General features: G+C 36.9%; 1 protein-coding gene across 2 annotated transcripts in view; it reads right to left on the bottom strand.

The window, feature by feature from the left end:
- LOC123319555 (tachykinin-like peptides receptor 99D) overlaps positions 1 to 21368 on the bottom strand; it is a 709883-nt gene that overhangs the window by 219000 nt on the left and 469515 nt on the right. For both annotated transcript variants that reach the window (XM_044906600.1, XM_044906601.1), the window contains one exon: positions 7948 to 8122. In XM_044906600.1, the coding sequence (XP_044762535.1) occupies positions 7948 to 8122 (175 nt within the window). The remainder of the gene's footprint in view (positions 1 to 7947; positions 8123 to 21368) is intronic.

The following is a 21368-nucleotide window of genomic DNA, read 5'->3' as shown; positions in this document are numbered from 1 at the left end:
AATCAGATAAAATATCGATTGAATTAATTGAGGAATTACTCGATAAAAAAATTGAAAAACTAGTTACAAATTTTTCTTCGCTATTGAAAAATGTATCGGAGGAGGTTATTAATATTCGTGAATCGAATATACAACTTATTCATCTCTTGGCTCCTAGTGCTCTCCGGGGGGAGATAAAATCCGATTTCTCAAACGATGGGGGCCCCATGAGGGGTTCCATTCCGGCTGTTGATGAATTTTCGTCAAGAGATTGTCTCTTGGGGTAAAAATTAAGTCCTTTGACGCACAGCCCAAACAGTTCAAGAAACAAACAGAAGATAAAAGTCATGATGTTGACCTCCGTTCTAAATTCATTGGAAAAAAATTAAATGCGAACAGAAAAAAAAAACAAACCTCCACAATATCAGGAATTGTCTACAGATTCAATCGGTACAAATACTGTCCCATGTTATCAACAAAGGGCTCAGGACGAAGCAAATGGGCCGGAGTTGATGAGAGCTACTTCCAGAATAAATGCTGACCCATCATGTCTTAACTCAACTTCGACATCAAAAAGTGAAGACTTTTTGTTGAAGAACAGCAAAACAATGAGGACTCTGAATGGAAACAACAAAAACAAAGAAATAAGAAAGTCAAAAATGGGAATGAGGGTTTGATTGGCCAGAAAAATGTAAATGATAATAAACTCATAGTAGCACCAAAGAAAGCTTTTCTCCATGCATCTCGATTTGCCCCGGAGAAGACTGAAAAAAATCTCAAAAACTATCTGGAGGCTGATTTCCGAGAGATAAAATGTGAAAAGCTCAGGTCCAAATACCCGGAGCATTACAGTTCGTTCAAGATAATGATCGATTTGGTTAACTTGGAAAAAGCTATGAACCCTAGCATTTGAAGGGAACATACATTTCGCGTTTTTTCCAGAAGCGCCAGAAGCCTGCCAAGATAACAACGCTAGAAGTAAAAGAATAAGTGTGATGCATTTAAACGCCCAAGGTGTTCGGAATAAGTCGAATCATCTGGAATCATTAATACAGAATGACTGTGATGTTTTGTGTGTGAGTGAGCATTGGCTTGATAGTATAGAATCGTCGGCTTTCCACTTGGAAGGATGGAACACGGTGTCCATTGTGTCCAGAAAGAAGTATATACGAGGTGGGGTGATGTTATTGTGTAGAAAGTCATTAAGTGAAAAAAAGCAATATCATAAATTTGGTATCTATTGAGAAGGATATTGAGATCACTGCATCTTATTTTCCTGCTTGTGATGTGAACGTGGTTGTCATTTATCGCTCACCTTCAGGAAACATGTCGGTTTTTTTGAATGAACTTGAGAAAGATTTGAATATTCTAGTAAAATTGGGAAAAAAATGTATAATTGTAGGTGACTTCAATGTGCGCTTCGGTGATCCGGGGGCATCAGATGATCTTTTATGCTTGTTCTCGACCTTTGGTTTTGAGCAGACAATATTTGGACCAACTAGAGGAAAAAATCAGTTGGATAATGTATTCATTAATTTCAATTTTGGATGTCATACATCGGAGATAATCGATTTGGTTTTTTCGGATCACAGAGGTCAACGAATTACGGTGGAACTTCCTCGTACATGGGGTAGAACCACTCCAAGAAAATGTAGGCCCCTTACACAGCGGGGATTTAATAGAGCTCACGAAATTTTGTCTGATATGAGTTGGGATTTCATAGATCATACTGATGACCCAAATCAGTGTTTTCATATGTTCCATGAATATTTTGTGAATATATTCAAATTTTCCTTTCCTGAAAGGATGATGAAAGCGAATGAAAATAATAAGCTTGGCATCGATTGGTTCACGGAAGATTTGAGAGCTATGAGGGGTCATCTGCACTTTCTTGAGGAACTTTATAGAGATTTCAGGACAGACGAAATAAAAAATTTAAGAAATCGATTCAGAAAGCAGTATCATAACGCTTTGGCTACCGCTAAAAAATCAGCTACCGATAATTTCATGAAAAATTCTAACAAAGCTCGGGCAGGTTGGAAAATCATTAACCCAGCAAACACTGAAATGCAGTCACTGTACAAAAACTGTACTTCGTTGCTTCAATTGACTGCAGTTACGGTAATGCAATAACTGCACCAAAAAGGACCGTATATGTCCAGGTGGACTTTGCAGTTACTGTACAGTACAAACTGCATTCGACATACAGCCACAGCTGCACTTCAAAAACAGCGATGGCATCGCAATCCACTGTACAGCAAGCTGCAATTCAAATGCAGCAGTGACGTGCTAAAACTGTACAGCAAGCTGTACTTTAAATGCAGTATTCACTTTGCAAAAACTGCACAGATAGCTGCACTTCAAATGCAGCAGTTACGTGCTAAAACTGTACAGCAAGTTGTACTTTAAATGCAGTGGTCACTGTGCAAATACTGTACAGTTAGCTGTGTTTTATATGCAGTTTGTTCACGCAAGAACTGTACAGCAAGCTGTATTTTATATACAATAGACACTGTGCTCAAACTATACAGTAGCTGCACTTTAAATGTAGCAGTCACTGTGTAAAAACCATATCGAAACTTGCAATTACGAAACAATATTCTATTAGAGAAGTTTCCTAGTTATAAACAGAAAATCTATTCTGCAAATCAGAAATTTTCAATTTCACTTAGTATTTTTGCGGTAAGCGCAAAGGTGACTTCACGCCAATTGAGACATAGCGGGTGGAGATAAATGAACAATAGGAGTTAGCTACGACAATCGTCGAGGCAGCGTAGATTGTGCCTGCTATAAACGCTGGTTACATAGAGGACTTAGAGTAATGCGTCGCCGGTGGCGCCATCGTTTGGCGTATGCTGCACCGCAATAGACGTGTATGCTACCCTGTGATCGCAACCGTCAAGAGCAGTGATGCCATCATTTGGCTAATTCTGGTACCACCATGGTGCGATGAAGTATTCTTCTATCATGGGTATAATCCATATTTTGGTAATGAACGGAGTCTTCAATTATTGAATTAAATCTGTTTATGAAATGTCTCTTTAACCTTCATAATCGAATTTTCAACTTCTTGAAGAAGGTATATGTTTAAGTTTTAGGAATTCCTATGAATTATTATTCTATATTCTATTATTAACTCTATATCAAATACTCCATTTTTGAAATCAAGAATTGAAAATACAGAAACTGTGCAGTCACTGTATATCAAGAACTGCGTTTTGAAAATGCAGAATTATCAATACAGAAACTGTGCAGTTACTGTACATCAAGAACTGCGTTTTGAAAATGCAGAATTATCAATACAGAAACTGTGAAGTTACTGCACATCAAAAACTGCGTTTTGAAAATGCAGTATTATCAATACAGAAAATCTGCAGTCACTGTACATCAAAAACTGCGTTTTGAAAATGCAGAATTATCAATACAGAAACTATGCAGTCACTGTACATCACAAACTGCATTTTGAAAATGCAGAATTATCAATACAGAAACTATGCAGTCACTGTACATCAAAAACTGCGTTTTGAAAATGCAGAATTATCAATACAGAAACTATGCAGTCACTGTACATCACAAACTGCATTTTGAAAATGCAGAATTATGAATACAGAAACTGTGCAGTTACTGTACATCAAAAACTGCGTTTTGAAAATGCAGAATTATCAATACAGAAACTGTGCAGTTTCAGTACAGCAATCTCTGTGCTGCATTCTGGTGGCATTTGTAGTGCAGTATTTGTACAGTTGCTGTATATTGTGTTTGTTGGGAACAGCTACAGAAAAATTAAACCACCCATAACATCATCTATCTCACCTGATGAATTCAACACTTACTTTTCTAATGTAGCATTGAACATAGTGAAAGATATTCCGGGTTCCAATGATGCTGCTTTTGAACGAGAAAAACTGAGTAGTAGATTTGAATTTCAGGAAGTGACTTATACGGATGTCAGGGATATAATCGTTTCTTTGAAGAATTCTAAATCGAAAGATATTTATGGACTTTCTGTTAAAATACTGAAACGCAATATCAATACTATTGTTATACCTCTTACAAAAGTAATAAATAAATGTATTAAGAGCGGAACATTTCCTGCTGACCTCAAGGTCGCTAGAGTGGTGCCCCTATTCAAGGGCGCTGGAGATGAAGATAATGCGTCAAATTACAGGCCTATTTCAGTATTACCTATTTTCTCTAAAGTTTTCGAGAAGGCCCTCAATATACAGATAATTCAATATTTTGAGAATCATCATCTATTTTGTAACAACCAATTTGGTTTCAGGAAGAATAGGGGCACGACTACGGCTATTCTGGAACTGATAAATTACATAATGCAAGGGTTTGAAAGAGGCGATTATACCGTCGTATCATTGTTGGATTTGAGCAAGGCATTCGACTGCGTCTCGCCGCGGATTCTTTTAGCTAAGCTCGAGTATTACGGCTTTGCAGAGATTAGCATGAAGTTGATAGAATCTTATCTTTCAGATAGGCATCAAAAAGTCATTGTGGATGGAAAAGAGTCAGATATGCAGGATATCAAATTGGGTATACCACAAGGATCGATCCTCGGGCCGATCCTGTTTTTAGTGTATATAAATGATTTTCCGTCCAGTATTCCTACCACAGTGAACAGTATTTTGTATGCAGATGATGCTTCACTCCTTCGGAGTGGTCAAGTGCTCGGTCAGGTGATGGAGGGTTCGCGTGAGGCGTTGTCGTGTGCAAAAGATTGGTTCATTTCAAATCAACTAAAGCTCAATGAAGATAAAACGAATCTCTTAGTGTGTACGCTAAAACCAATAGACGACAAATTGAAACACAATGTCAAATTTTTAGGTTTACATCTAGATCCTAAGCTCACTTGGGACGTTCATTGTGAAGAACTATCTAAAAGTTTGAGCAAGAATATCTTTGTGATTCGTACACTTTCACTTAATGTATCCGTGGAAACATTGCTGACAGCATACCATGCCCTTTGTCACTCCTTGATTAAGTACGGTATTATCGTGTGGGGTCACACAACACATGCAAAAAAAATTTTTTCTCTTCAAAGAAAGGCTATCAGACTTATAGATAATCTGGACTTCCGAGCTGATTGTAGAAATTCTTTCAAGAAATTTGGAATTCTGACCGTTCCAAGTATATTCATTTATGAATGCCTGAATTATATTCATGAAAATAACAATCATCCGCTTAGTTCGGATATTCACGGTTATAATACCAGGAAACGGCTCGATGTCAGAAATAAGTTCTTCAGACTATCTAAAACACAGAACGGTCAGAATTACTGGGCCTATAAATTTTACAATAAACTGCCTTATACAGTCAGAAGCCAAAAAAATCAGTTCAGTTCTGATATTAAACAATACCTTATTGAAAATTGTTTCTATTCCATAGAAAAATTCCTTGCTAAGCAGATGTAATAATGACGAATGTAAATCCAAGGATAATAGCATGAATAAACATTATTATTATTATGACTTTAGCCTTGCGGCATTCACACTCCTCTCCAGAGGAAAATTCACTTATCCCAGATATCTCAGATATCAAAAGGATTAAGCTCTGTTGGAGCCCTTTCCAGGTTTTCGGGCTCGTGGTGTTGGTCGGGTTCGGGTCGCTCCTCGGCTCCCTGCTGTAGGTTGGATTCCTGCTCCGTCCGCACTTCCTGTCGGACCAGACGGTGTTCCTCTGAATTTCCCATGTACTTGCGTACAGTTCTCGCCGTTCCCAGCAGTACCGCCTTCTGCATCACTCTATAGATATTTTCGTCCAGCTGAAGTTTCCTCAAGTTCTCTAGTAGTTTCTTCGGTATCAGGCCTGTAGATGATATGACAATAGGGATGGTCTTGACATCTTTCAGCTTCCACTGTCTCCTGGTTTGCTCCTCGAGATCTCTGTACTTTGAAATTTTTTCAGTGTGCCTATCTAGAAAATTGTTATTATTTGGAATCGCCACATCGATGAAAAGTGCTGTGTCCTCATCCTTATTGAGCAATATGAGGTCTGGTCTATTGTGGGTTATTTTCCGGTCTGTGAGAACCGTGCGATCCCAATAGAGCTTGTGATGTTCATTTTTCAATAAAGCATCCGGATGGTAATTGTAATAAGAAACCTTTTTCGAACTTAGAAGTTGGTGTTTTAGTGCCAATTCTTGGTGAAGAATCTTCGCAACGGCATCATGTCTATTTTTGTACTCCGTGCCCGCGAACTTCTTATTATTATTATTATTATTATTATTATTGGCTTCTTCATGTCTGCAAATTGGAGATTTTGGATTTGGAGCCTGTTCCATATACTTTCGGTGGAAAATATCCCAACACCTATAGCACTTCACAGGTTCCACGACTTTTTTCTTGCATTGGGAGCATTTATATTCAGTTTCTCTGTAATTTTCAACAGACTCGCCTTCACTCGCGTCTTCTTCGCCCTTTTCCGAATATTTTTTCCGAATATCTCCGCTAATACTTATTTTACTAGCTTAAACCCATAGCTTCGCCCAGGAAATATTTCATAATAAAACTCTAGTTAGAATATAATAAGAACTATTCAAGAAAGAAAATGAGCAGTAATTCAACAGACCCCACTAGAAAAAATGGAATAGAAAGGAAATTATAATCAATAATCAACATCAAGAAACTTAAAGGCATCTAACGAAAACACTCACGATGAAGGAAACTGAAAACAAACTGCCATTACCGAAAGATTCGCGCAACCTTCTTGAAAAACAACTCTACTATTCCCTAGGGCCTACGACGTTATCACTTATTACGATCCTAGCATAAATCGAAATGTTCGTGCACTCTTTTTACCTCGCCCCGGGTAGCGGTCACGTTTCTTCCTAAACTCGTATTTCTTCAACCTGTCATTTCTCGCGAAATATCCGTTAGGAAACTACTTTCCAAGGAGCACTTTTCATCAGAACTAAATGCCAGAGAAAAAAGTCACATTCATTTTATATTTATTCATTCAATGCAAGTCAACAATACACATTAATTGTAATTTCAAATTGGTTATCGCAGGTTATCCTTGGAAGCTGGATGTAACTTTTTGACCTCTACAAAGTGACAATTTTCCTCTATCTCCTATAATTTTTCTAACGTCCGCCATAAAAGCTTGAAATCAACGCTTTCATTACTGTTTTTCGATGCGTACCATGGCATATATTGCGAATGCTCGAGAATGCCAGCCAAGATTACTGATTGCTGGGTGTGTTGGACGGACAAACCAAACCTGCCACTGCGACCAAGCGGTCTATTGTAGAACACAGGCAAGCTCGTATAGCTAAACCTCCCCCTCCAGTCCCATCCAGCTCAAAAAAGAAATGATGTCGGAGGGGGAGTGATTCTTGAGTTCCTCTGGCTACATCCTACATCTTTGGAGAAGAGAGCTAAGCATATTTCAAAAATTAGAGAAGCACAGACTTTAACTAAGAAGTTTCTGGGTGCTTGTACCATTTCATATCAGAGCGGCTACCCATGCATGTACTGAACTGGCATAACTGTACACAGACAAAAATATTTTTCTAGTGTTTCCAAATATGAATATTCCATATTTTTTAAAACAATTACATGGTCAATGAAATATTAAGACCATATTGACCCTCCCAAATCATAGATTACGCGCCAAAAGTGACAAACTTTATTCATTTTATTATTTTTATTATATCATTTCATTTATTATGACACTTCGAACTTCGAAGAATATGAAAAGTTTTTTAACTCAATTCAATCGAAATGGATTTATAGGAGCCAGAAGCAGATTGATTATCTTGGTTGAGTCAGATTATTTCAACAATTGATTTTGAATAGATTGTGCAACAATAATTCTAAATTTCATCAGATTTTTGATATTTTAGTACTTGTGAAATTTTTGTGAACGATTCACGAACATGGTTTTGGTTTCCATTCATTGTGTTATGATAGGTATCACTGAATTACTTACTTTTAGTTATAAATATGCGAAACTGACCTGTCAATCGAGATGGACATGAGGGAGAACACCGATGCACAAATGGATAGCATAGCGATGAACTGTGTTATTTTGCAATACAATTCACCGAATGGCCAATGTGAATTGAGCATGTAGACGTAGTTGAAGGTGACATTCAAGGTTGACGCCATCGTGTCTGCTATCGACAAGTTCACTGAAACAAAAATCGAATATTCATGTATTTTTTCTTGAAGCTTTTTAATTGCTTTCTCTTCCAATATCTGAAACACAAGAAATGAAAATTACTATGATGTGTGCTGTGCTGTAGAAATTATTGAATATTTTTCAGAAGAAATTTCTACAGATAAAGGAATATTCTATTGTCATTCCTTGTGTCATCAGATATTCGGAGAGAAATGCAACAAAATATTTCAGGAGGAGAAGGATGGAATGCTCCTTTCAGAACATCATGTTATCAATCATGTTCTCAGCTCTATGATAATTTATCCTCCGAAAGCATATGACTTGAATTATCTGCTTGCATTTGATATGATCAACAGATTATGATTCATATCATATGTATCAAGAAAACATTGCATGACCATATTCGTGTTACTTGGCTATCTGTTATTCAGGCAAACCTGTTTTCGAGAATACGATTCAAAATTAGTATTCTCCTGATTACAAAAAGCCTTATGAAATCAGGGGAATAAGCCTTCGACTTAACGCGTGCAATAATAATAAAAGTTTCTTTCCGTTTCATAACATCCATTGATACAAATATGAACAAATTTTACAATCTCAATCCAAATAGCAAACCATCATCACTCGGAGCATCAATGGAAAGCCTAATTAATCTAGAAAGAGCAGATACGGACTATGATTAGTGTCTTATTTGTCCTCGTCAGAGCAACATAACTCACACCTCGATGAAAATGGATCGAGAATTGATGAACCCGTTATTCGATGTCAACAAACGATCTAATGTTTGAATAAACTCTAGCGCTACCTGACAGGAAACGAGATCCAACTCAGTCGAAGTATTGTCAACAATAAAAGTCGACGCCCAGATCTCACCCGAATGCGCTGATTAAGCAAAGGCAGAATAATAATAATAATAATAATGATAATTTTAATAATTCTCAGTATCAAGATACAGGAACCGTCAAAGAAAAAATCAAATACAATACTTTTCAAAAATATGTACATTAATCTGTAAAGGACTAGTACCACAATTACACATAAAACTAACAAAACATTGTTGATCCATTTATTCATGTTAAAAAGAATGAAGGCCGGTCCATAAATTCTTTCAAGCTATATACAGTAGTCTTCAACAGAGCGTTCTTTATCTTCCTGTCGAATCTCGTAGCATTTAACCGTTTTATAGTATCCGGTATCGAATTGTACAAAACGGCTCCCCAGTAATCAACAAACTGCTGTACTGATGTTAGACGATGAAAAGGTATTTCTAAGGCTGTTCTTTTTCTTGTTCCATACGGATGCCTCTGCATATTCCTCGGGAAGTTTCTGATATTAGCATGCACATACTTCAGTGTAGACGATATGAAAATACTTGGGACAGTCAAGATGCCCCCAGCCCTGAATGCCTCTCTACAACTGTCTCTGGGTCCAAGGCCGAAAAGAGCCCTTATAGCCCTCTTCTGGAGTAAAAGCACTCTTTGCGCTTCCGATGAACTACCCCAAAAAAGAATGGCGTAGGAGGCCACACTATGGAAGTTGGCAAAATAAGTTAGCCTGGCCATTTCATATGTTGTGCACATTTTCACCCGTCGAATAGAATATACAGCTACTGACAGTTTTGCTATCAGTGCATCAATGTTGGTCCTCCAGCCTAGTCCAGATTCCAAATGGACTCCCAAAAACTTAACGGAGGATCTCTGATCCAATGCATGGGAAAATGTAAGCTGCTGTGTCTTGCTCTCATTCATTTTCAGTCTATTTGCCTGAAACCATTTTCCGATGTCTTCCAGTAGTTTCCTCGCTTTAGTTCGTATCTCGTCCACACTTCTACCTCTCAGCATAACAGAGGTATCATCAGCAAACAGTACAGCTCCATAAAAACTTATATTCCAGATCAGGTCATTAATGAGGATCAAAAAAAGGATTGGGCCAAGCACCGAACCCTGCGGGACACCTACCTTAATTTTTCGGCTGATGGATTACTCATTCTACCAGGTAACCAGTTGTTCTCTCTCAGATAAGTATGAGGCAATTAACTTAAGTGGAATGCCCCTCACTCCATAGTAAAACAGCTTCTCAAGCAACGTACTATTATCAACGGTGTCGAAAGCCTTTGAAAGATCAACACACAACAACTCAGCAATGTCATTACCATCCCAAGCTGCAGCAGTGAGCTTGAGAACCTCCCATATGGCTGTCACAACCGATCTGCCCCCCCTGTAGCCGTGTTGATGATCGGAGAAAAATTTGTTCTTCTCAAAAAAATCATCCAATCTCTCCTTGATTGCCATTTCCAGCACCTTAGACAGGACCGGTGTGGTAGGACGAAAGTAACACGATTTACTGTTATCTATTTTGACATTTCTCATTAAATCTTCGGGTCTGATCTCTGATAGAGGTATACTTCCAGCAACTTTCCCACCCAATTCACAAAAATAGGTATTTAAATCTTCAGCACATAGTGAGGTCTTGGCTGAAGATTTCCGTTTCTTATTTGTTTCTGTCCTAATGAGGTGCCATATAGCTTTCTGCTTATTCTCTGAATTTTCTATAAATGAGGCATTTCTCTGCTTTATCGATTCAGCAATTTCTTGGTGAAACAATCTCTTATAATTATTGTGAACCCGGTAATCTTCATCAGTTTTCGTTGTTGCTGCTATTACTGCTAACGCATCTAATCTGTTTTTCATCCTTATCTGCACATCTGTGAAATAATAATTATTTTTCCTCTTTTCCGGTCTGTACCTCACTGGAAAGCATTCATTGTAATCTTTCAGGATAATTTCATAGATCGTGTTGAACATCTCCTCAGAAGATTTCTTCCTCAAGATATCCAACCACCGATATGACAGAAGCTTTTGTTTATATATCTGCACATTGTGGTCACTTATATCTCTTATTTTAATCTTTTTCACTTTTTCCTTCTTTATCCGCTTTTCAGTTATCGCCAATAGTTGTGCCCGATGATCCGACATATGCATATTTATTGTTCTCAACTTAATATTGTCCAAGTCATTATTTGTGAACACATTATCTATGCAGGTACTGCTTGTCTTGGTAATCCGTGTTGGCAATGTCGATGTTATAGCCAGCCCATGAGATTTTAGTAGATTCAACAAGTCTCTCATATCGTTACTTTCCACTAGGAAATCTATGTTGAAATCTCCTGCCAAGTATACTTCATGAGTAGGGAACCTCTCAGCCACCTCGGACAACATCTTGTCAACAACGTTCACAAACAGATCAAAATCGCCACTCGGAGGTCTATATAATAATAATAATAATAATGGTTCTTTATTTCAAATCCTATCCAAAATAACAAGTTATGTGGAGAAGAATGAATGAATGAATGAATATAATGCAATTACTACCAATTTTCGCTTGTTCAGTTCGGCCGCCGAAATCTCAATGTGCTTCTTAATAGTGGAGGAAACAAGCTCAGTCAGATTCCTATATTTTAATCCGTCCTTTACAAGAATCATCGTTTTACCATGAACAGAATTTTCTCTACAAAGAGACGAGGCTACTCGATAGTTCTGTATATTCAGAACGTCCATATGCCCTTTTCGAAGCCAGTGCTCCGTTAGGCAGACAACATCTGGATTTAACTCAGCCATGTAAGAATTGAATTGGTCAATTTTTTTCGATATACTTTGTATATTCATATTCATGATTGTCAAATAGCTTCCTATGACATTGACTTTTTCTCTTTCCTGATGGAGAAAAAATACCTTCGTATTATTACGCCCTTTGGCCATTTTCCATGTTGCGCAACCTCGTTCGATAGCGAGAAATCGAAACCAACTTTAAATGATTTAGTTTTTCTCTCGTTTTCGTTTCCATCGTGCCTTTTAAATTCTTCTATTACAGAATCCTCAACGTTGAATTTCCCTTTCTGGAAGTTTTTAATGTTTACCTCCGTTGCATTCACATCAACGTTACCCACATAAAGCCATGCTCGCTTACCAGCACCCCTGAATTCTCCACCAACATCGCTGCTGCCGACTATCGCATTGTTTCTATTATTATTATTGACTTTAGCCTTGCGGCTTTCACACTCCTCTCCAGAGGAAAATTCACTTATCCCAGATATCTCAGATATCAAAAGGATTAAGCTCTGTTGGAGCCCTTTCCAGGTTTTCGGGCTCGTGGTGGTGATCGGGTCCGGGTCGCTCCTCGCCTCCCTGCTGTAGGTTGGCTTCCTGCTCCACCCGCACTTCCTGTCGGAGCAGACGGTGTTCCTCTGAATTTCCCATGTACTTGCGTACAGTTCTCGCCGTTCCGAGCAGTACCGCCTTCTGCATGACTCTATAGATATTTTCGTCCAACTGAAGTTTCCTCAAGTTCTCTAGTAGTTTCTTCGGTATCAGGCCTGTAGATGAAATGACAATAGGGATGGTCTTGATATCTTTCAGCTTCCACTGTCTTCTGGTCTGTTCCTCGAGATCTCTGTATTTTGAAATTTTTTCAGTGTGCCTATCTAGAAGATTGTTAATATTTGGAATTGCCACGTCGATGCATAGTGCTCTGTCCTCATCCTTATTGAGCAATATGAGGTCTGGTCTATTGTGGGTTATTTTCCGGTCTGTGAGAACCGTTCGATCCCAGTAGAGCTTGTGATGTTCGTTTTCCAGCACAGCATCCGGATGGTAATTGTAATAAGGAACCTTTTTCGAAGTTAGAAGTTGGTGTTTTAGTGCCAATTCTTGGTGAAGAATCTTGGCAACACCATCATGTCTATTTTTTTACTCCGTGCCCGCGAACTTCTGACATCCCCCGGTGATGTGCTGGATAGTTTCATGTGTCGCACAGCCATAACGATAGCTATCGTCCGCCACTGAGGCATCCTTGGCGATGTATTTCATGTAATTTCTTGTTGGAATCACCTGATGCTGGATGGCGAGCATGAAGCCCTCTGTCTGAGGAAACAACCTTCCGAAAGACAACCAGTAGTTCGACGCAGATATGTCGACGTAATCATGGTTGACCTCGTTCTGGTGCCTCCCATGCAAAGGTTTGCCAATCAGTTTCTGCATTTTACTTTCTGCAGAGTGTTCGACGGTTTCCAAGTGATCCTGTTGTAGCTTTAATGGTGTAGAACTATCAGCAACACAAACTACTCGATGGAGTTCTGACGAAGCTGCCTTGCTCAAGAAATATTTTCGAAGTCCTTCAATTTCCTGGGACATACGGTTGGACAAATCAACAATTCCTCTACCCCCAAGATGTCGTGACAGCTCTGTCCGTTCTATTGAGCTTTTGGGGTGATGTTTGTGTTTAGTCAGCATCGTCCTTATTTTTCTCTGTGGAGCTGCTAAATCAGTGGTTGTCCAAGAGATAATACCAAATGAATAGCTCAGCGCCGAGCAAGCGTAGGTGTTAACCGCTTTTATCGGATTCTTGCTGTTAAGACCAGTTCTCATCATCCTCCTCAATCTTCGGGTGAACTCCTCCGTTAATTCTTTCTTCATCTGGGTCTGATTGATTTTTCTTGCCTGTTTTATGCTTATATACTTGTATGTGTCTCCTTCCTTTAATGCTTCAATTTCTACACCTTCCCTGAGTTTGAACGTACCATCTTCTATTTTTCCTCTCGTTATGTTTAGCAGTCGACATTTTTCTAGTCCAAACTTCATTTTGATGTCTTCCGAGAATCCTTCCACCATTTTCAGCATCAATTGAATTTGTTTTTTGGTAGATGCGAAGAGTTTCAAGTCGTTCATGTAAAGGAGATGATTCAGTTTCATCATAGTTCTACTGCCGCTCTTGATGGAAAATCCGTAGTCCGTAGAATTCAATTTATGAGACAAGGGATTCAGGGCCATGCAGAACCACAGAGAGCTAAGCGAGTCTCCTTGGAAAATTCCGCGTCTTATTGGAATAGGTCCGGTTGTAATGGAGCAATCTGCTGCTTTCATTTGAAGACTAGTACGCCAGGTTGACATGGCGTTTTTCAGGAACTTAACAATATTGGGATCCACCTTGTAAATCTTCAGGATCGTCAAGTCCTTCGCTTGGAGAACGCTTGATTGCAGATAACTGAATCTATTATTAGTTGTTCTTTGCACCCTCGGCTGTCTTTGGTGCATCCTTTCTGTTGCATGGCGATGATGTTATTACTTTCGCAATGGTTGTGGATTCGGTTTGAAATGCACGATGTGATTAATTTGTACATCGTTGGAAGACATGTGATTGGTCGGTACTTGGATGGGTCTTCTGTATTACTTTGGTCTTTAGGTAACAAGTATGTTGGCCATGTGTAAGGAATACTGGCATTCTTTCAGGATTTTCAATGACATCATTTATTGCGGAAGTCAATTTTTCATGCATGATCCAAAGTTTCTTGATCCAGAAATTCTGTAATCCATCAGGCCCAGGTGCTTTCCAGTTGTGCAGTCCTCTGATAGCTGATTTTACTTCTTCAATTGTGATCATGTCAAGCTTCATCGGCTCATATTTTATAGCTTCAGATTTTTCATCTTCAATCCATCCGGTATCTCCATTGAACTGAGGTTTTGTTGATAATTGTTCGGTCCAGAATTGTTCAATGGCTTCCTTTGGTGGTAACTTTCCATTTTCTCCATCCGACGATGTGAGTGACCGGTAGAAAGATTCTTCCGACTTTTCGAATGAATTATTGTCTCTTTTCCGGCTATAATTGCTTTTATATCTCCTCAGGCGTTCTGCATACAGACTTAATTTTTGCTTCAGAGTGTCGAGGCAATGGTGACCTGTAGCATTCTCCGTCTCTCGTTCTGTGTGTGTCCTGTTTCTATCCATGATCTTTTTGGCAGCTTTCACAACCTTTCTTCCTCGATTCCCGTTCAAGTACTCCGTCAGTCGTCCAATGTCTCTTCTTAGCCTTTCTGTTTTGTGTTGAAGACGTTTCTGCCATGCTGGCGCGTGTATTATTATTATTATTATTACAATGGCAAGAGTAAAGGTAAACCTATAAACTCAAAATTAAAAAAAATACAATATGAAACTAAGAGTAACTCAAGAAGCGATAAATAAAATATGAATGTTGAATTGATTGGTTGAAAACAAAAACTATAGCTTCCGCTGGCTGGACCATCTATCCAGATAGTTCTTAAAGGAGTTCACTGATCGTGACGAAACAATCCTCTCACACAGCATGGAATATGGCAGTGAAAAATTTCAAAATATTCTCAAGAAAGATTTCAATGAAACATTTCTGAAAGGTTTGGAGAATATTTACGGCAAGAAAGTTTTCGCAAGATTGGCAGAATATTTCCATGATATGTAATAAATATTTCATGAAATATGACTTCATAAGATTTATTCATATTTCATGAAATATTCTACGCAATTTTTATGACAGATTTTGCAATATTTCAGGAAAATAAATATCCATAGAAATCAGAATATTTGTGGGAAATATTTCTTAAATTTTTCAAAAAATATTTGCAGGAATACAGACTAAATATTTTCAATTCGTCTATATGATACATTGAAAAAAACCTTAAAGTAATATTTTAGTGGAAGATTTTCGATGAAAAGCTCTTTGAAAGATTTCAAAATCTCATCAAATAATTTGTATGAAGACTGCTTATATGTATGAAATATTTTATTTGTCTTCCAAAGTTCCTATAATGCAACTGAACATTTCATTAACGTTTCAACTAATGCTACAATAAGTATTTCAAAAATCGCTCCAGAATATTTCTTTGCAATATTTCTGAAAGATGAAGTGAAAGCCCAAATAAATTGTTAATATTTCATGGAATATGGAATATTTCAGGAAATATTTTTGAAATATGAGTAAATGTACTTATATTTAATAATCGAGAAGAATATTTCATGTTATTTTTTCATTTTGCTGCAACAATCAACGATATTTCAGAATTAATTGATATTTTAATTTTATATATAATATATATATAAGGATTTATATATGTATTCAAATAAATATATAAGAAATACTGCAGGAATATTTCAACGCATCTCCGAATTTTTGTGCGGAATATTTTAGGTTATATTCGTGAAATATTCTGCTGACTTTTTATTTAATGTTTTGTCGTTAGCATCCCTCTTTTCTAAAGTTACTGTCTTTTTAATGTGTGAAGAAAAAATTGTTTATATGCTATTATTCTTTTCGCACTGGGTAGTCATTATAGTACCTCGAAAGAGCAAATAACAACAACAAAATATCTATCTGTATGAATATATTTGACTGTATAGTCTATAGCTTGTTTGTTCAACAATTTATAACTTCGTTCCCCCTTTAAGTATATTAAATGCAACTTTAAATTTTCGTCGTATCCTAGTTAACTTTCAAATTACGCGCCCTTCTCTCGACTAGACATACGTGTGCGTCGACGCTGCGTTCCCAGTCCCCCCCTGATAGAATCAGCAGCGTTGGAAGAAATTTCCTAAGATTTATTTTCTGATGTCCAGAAATCTGTTCTGTTTTTTATATTTTTATATCACACTATCTTCAATTACTCGGTTTTACATTCTACAGTTCAGGTTCGCACCCAGTTCAATCTCAAGTTGAATCTATTTCAATTTTGGACAGTCCAGTTCTATTTTATCATGGGCAGTCAATGGGTTCAACGTTGGATTCAGCTATTATCTGAACTGTAATCGGCATTCAATCATTAGAAATAATAAATAATTTGTGAAGTAGATGAATTATTTTATTTTCAATCATATTCTCTTTAGGAACTCTGACTTTATTTATTTTATTGGATACAAATGAACTTAACAAGCACTACTTTCAGAAGTCGATATTCTCTATCCGTTCTTCTCAAAGCTTGATGAAAATAAAAATCCAGAATCTAGGTAATTCAACATAGTAAAGAAAAGATATTTACTCTACTCTGCATACCGTATACTGGGGAATAAAATTTCTGGACCCGGCAACGCTGATCACTAGCAAGCTGCACAATGCAGAAACGAGAAACGACAGCAACGTGAGATTTGGGCTTCATTCGAAGGAGCGCAAGCCGAACAACAAAGCATTCATTGGTGCCATTTTGATTTTGTCGTTTGCGCGTTGTCTCGATCGTTTTGTGTGTTTGTGTGAGACTAACGTGTGTGTATTGATATGAAACGAAATAAATTCCAGTTTGATTTCCACTTGATTCTTGGTAAGTAACTTATTTCCTCTTTAACGTTTTTCATCTACTTACACGTGTTATTGAATCTATCCATTTGTGCCATAATGTCACCGAAATATTTGTATATGTTCATTTTGATTATTTTTCATCACAATTCAGCACTTTCAACCCTAGATCTTACCTCAACCAAGTTGAACGAGAGGTTGAATCTTTTCAACGGAATTTTCGAATGAATCTTTATTCTTTTTATAATAGCTATTCAAACATGTGATTGGGAGGTAATGAATTCCATGTTTTATGGATTTCTACTCGTATTTCTTCATTTTTTATTATTTATTTACCTATTCATGCAAATTATATCATTTGATTGAAGTTGTATCATACTGTGAATGTTTTGCAGAAGCTTTTGGTGTGAGGACAAAATATGAAGAAGCGACAGATGCCGAACTCATACAAAGTGTTTCCCATACGGATATGGTTGGATGATGGACGAAATAAAAAGTGAGTTTTATAATTCTTTCATATTCTGAGATTTTTTGCTTTTCTTCCATTCACTCTCAGAACAGAATGAATTTTGTGTTTATTTTCACGGCTACTTGCTGTCTAAAATTGTTCTAGTGATGTGAATTTTTACAGGACTTTTATTGCACGTTTTATTGTTTTGTAAATAATGCTTTCACTTTATAGAGTATGAGAGTCCAACAAATTCTGTGCATAAAGGACAGTTTTTTTGATGTAGATATACAAGCACAGGTTGATTAGTATTTTTAAATGTCGCTTTCTCAAGTGAAGGAATATTATACAGTTATTTGATACATTATAGAAAATTTTCATAATTTTTTCCGAGGGGGTAACCATTTCCGAAATCGATGTACTTTTGACGGCCGAAATCATCCTCCGTAATCCCGAAATCATCATTCGAAATCCCGAAATCATCGTCGAAATCATCTTGATTGCCGAAATCAATGTAAATTTTTCTCATAGTGGTTACACTCTCGATTTTTTCTATTGACTATCCTATTTTTTAAGACCATTTCTGAAGGTTTTATCAAGTTACACTCAAGTAAGTATGTACCTACCAAATATTTAAGTCTTATTTCTTGTCGTTGAAAAGATGTTCAACAAACATCGACTAATTCGAAAACGAGGGAATCTGATTCAACTCAATGAAATAACCGAGGAAATAACTCGAAGTATTTTAAAAATGGAATGTCACGAGGTTCTTAATAACAATTTTCTGTCAAATAAAAAGTTGAATAAAACTATTTAATGAGAGTAGCAGCGAAAAATAGCGAGGATATTTATTAGTTTGTCGTTTTGTGGGAAACAACGTTTGTTGAAAGATCGAACAAAAGAATAAGAACTTAATATTTGGGTGCGCATGTGTAACTTGAGATAGCTCCTTTCAAGAGTAGTCATAAAAAATTAGGATTGTCCTTTGAAAAAATCATCACTGATGTTATGTCTCATATTAAGGTTACGCTGTAAAACATTTTTCTGAATGAAAAATAGCGCAACTTAAACTACCGATCGCTCTGTTCGGGTATATTTACAACAACTGCCTTCGATTCACTGAATTTTTTCAAAGTTAAAAACTTGCACTATATGATCTTCTGTTAACATCTATTTGTTCTGATACCAAAAATCACACCGATCATAAATTTGACAAGTTGAAGAAAACATCCTTCAGTAAAATTTATCTTTTCAGTACTCTAAATATTCCATACCACCAATGTAGTATTATCTGACAGGTTCAATATAAACGATTTTTACACCATAGTGGGCGTCAATTTCGAAATTCTATGTATGCTATTCAGTTCAAAGCCCTCTAGTAAGGAGCATCATTCGAAGCCAAATGCTATGCAACAATCTCTAATAAAGATCCCGTATTTACTGCTGCTCAATTAATTCTCTGAATTATTTCAATGAAAGTACACATTAATTACTTTGCCTCCAATTTTGCGATAATCATCCCAATTCTTCGTAGAAGAACTTTCATGACCCTAAATTGACAAAATATGAAACTTTCTGTTTCTGAAAAATCATAAAAATATATTCATTACAGGAATGCCAGTAATCGACGACAATTCCGGTTTCAATTATTTGCAGATCCCGATGACGAAGATTATGAAGGTTTCGTGTATATTGATACATATTTTAATGTTGTAATGGAAATGAATAAATTTTTTGAACTGATTTTGATCTACTCAATGCAAAGAATCTCTTGTTTTACTCTTTCAGGAAAACCTTATACATATAAATATAATATATGTGGCTTAAAAAAATATCTTGCGAGATCTTCGAACAATGTTTAGCAAGGGATTTCATAAAATACAAATCCTGAAAAATTCGGTATTACTTTGAAGATATATGTTCAAAGTATTGCTTAATTCTTCAGGAACATGTATTTTATGAAGTTATTCAGCTACCCTGGCTAAATATTGTTCAGAGACTTCGCAAGATATTTTTTCGCATATTGCATAAATATTTCACATCAGATAACGCTTGATATAAATCAAAACATTTCATAAATTTTTATGGAAATATTTCCTATTATTGCATATGAATCTTCCAAAAATATTTTTAGAAAGTTTCCAGCAACTTTACACAAACATCGCAGAAATATATTTAGTAACATTTCAGACCCCCTCGTTGGAAGATTGCGAAAACATCTTCTGAAGATTTCAGTAAACATTTTCTTCAACTAGAAGAAATATTCCATGTAATATTACTATGATCTTTAGACGAGATTTCTCACAATGTTGTAGAAAATATTGCAAAAATCTATATGAAACATTTCATGAAATATTTCAATGTGAGAAAAAGGCGGACATAACTTTATTTCATGAATATTTCAACGAAAGATTTATTAACTATTCAAAACCTTGCGTACAAATATTTCATAAATATTTGACAAACATACCATGTTATGTGGGCTATCCGGAAGTCGATTCCACGCCTCACACACTCTGTTGGGGAGGAAGTTGAGCCTCGGTGTGGTACTAAATTTTTCCTTGGCAAGCTTGTAGCGGTGTCCCCTCAATAATCGGTTCCGGTTGAGTGGGAAGAGGTGAGTCATGTTCAATCCAAAGAGGGAATGAAGTGCTCTGTAAGTTATTATCAAGTCTCCCCTATCCTGTCTCCTACTACGATTAAGAGTTGTCTTCCCATGAACTGGCCCAACTCCATCTGTTGTCTGATTGTCGACTGAATCATGAACAGCCATCATCGAAACTGAATCCCGCATAGCTTCCTTGCGACATATGTCACCCGATTGAAGACTTCGACTGTCCCGTTCAGTAACACCTACATCCAAAGCAGATTTCTTCGCCGTGAAATTTTCGTCCACAGTGTCAACCGCCGATGACAGTTTCTTTGTTAAAGAAAATGTTTTTGTTTGCCTGATATTTTTCATCCGCTCCTCCGAAAATAGCTCCATGAAATGTATATGCTTTATCAGTAAGTCAACTTTATCTTTAAGCTCATCTGTGAGGATGTCCTTCTGTTCTATAATCAAGTTTAGGTATTTTAACTCATTGTTTACCTTCTCCGATAATATCGATGTTGAATTATCTCCAATTATATCATCCCCCCGGTCCTTTTCATTCTCTTTTTCGCGATTTACATCACACAATATAGATCTCTCATATAAAGACTCATTCAAAGCTGAGAGCCTCGTCTTCAACTCTCTCACTTCCTCGTTTACTTACAATTGACGTCCGTCATGGCGGAAAGTAAGGCTAGTTTATGTGAGCTCCCTATGTGAGCTCTTATATGTGTGCAATATTATGCCGAGTACCGGATTACAATGTATAAATTGTGGAACATTAATGCACCGGGGTTGTATCAAATACTTTAATGATATAGTAAAAATCGATGAAAGTCGAATAAGATGTTGTGATTTAAAACAGAGTGTAGTTAACCAACAAAACGCAAATTATGGTGAAGAAGACATGAACTCCTCTATCGAAACGATCGTGGAAGTCAGTGATATAGTTTCATCGAATGAAAAAATAATATGTGACTTATCCCGTGAAAATGAATTTCTTTTGAAAGAAAATACTCTTTTGAAGAAGCTTATATCTGAAATGGAAGACAAGAACAGGCTCCTCTTGTTCAAGATTAGTGTGATAGAAAAGGACACAATTACTGACGTATGTAGTTTAAAACATA

This window comes from Coccinella septempunctata, chromosome 8 (genome assembly GCF_907165205.1).
Source record: "Coccinella septempunctata chromosome 8, icCocSept1.1, whole genome shotgun sequence".
Taxonomy (NCBI): domain Eukaryota; kingdom Metazoa; phylum Arthropoda; class Insecta; order Coleoptera; family Coccinellidae; genus Coccinella; species Coccinella septempunctata.
Note: the sequence above shows the minus strand (reverse complement) of the source record. Positions and strands in the feature narration are given on the sequence as shown.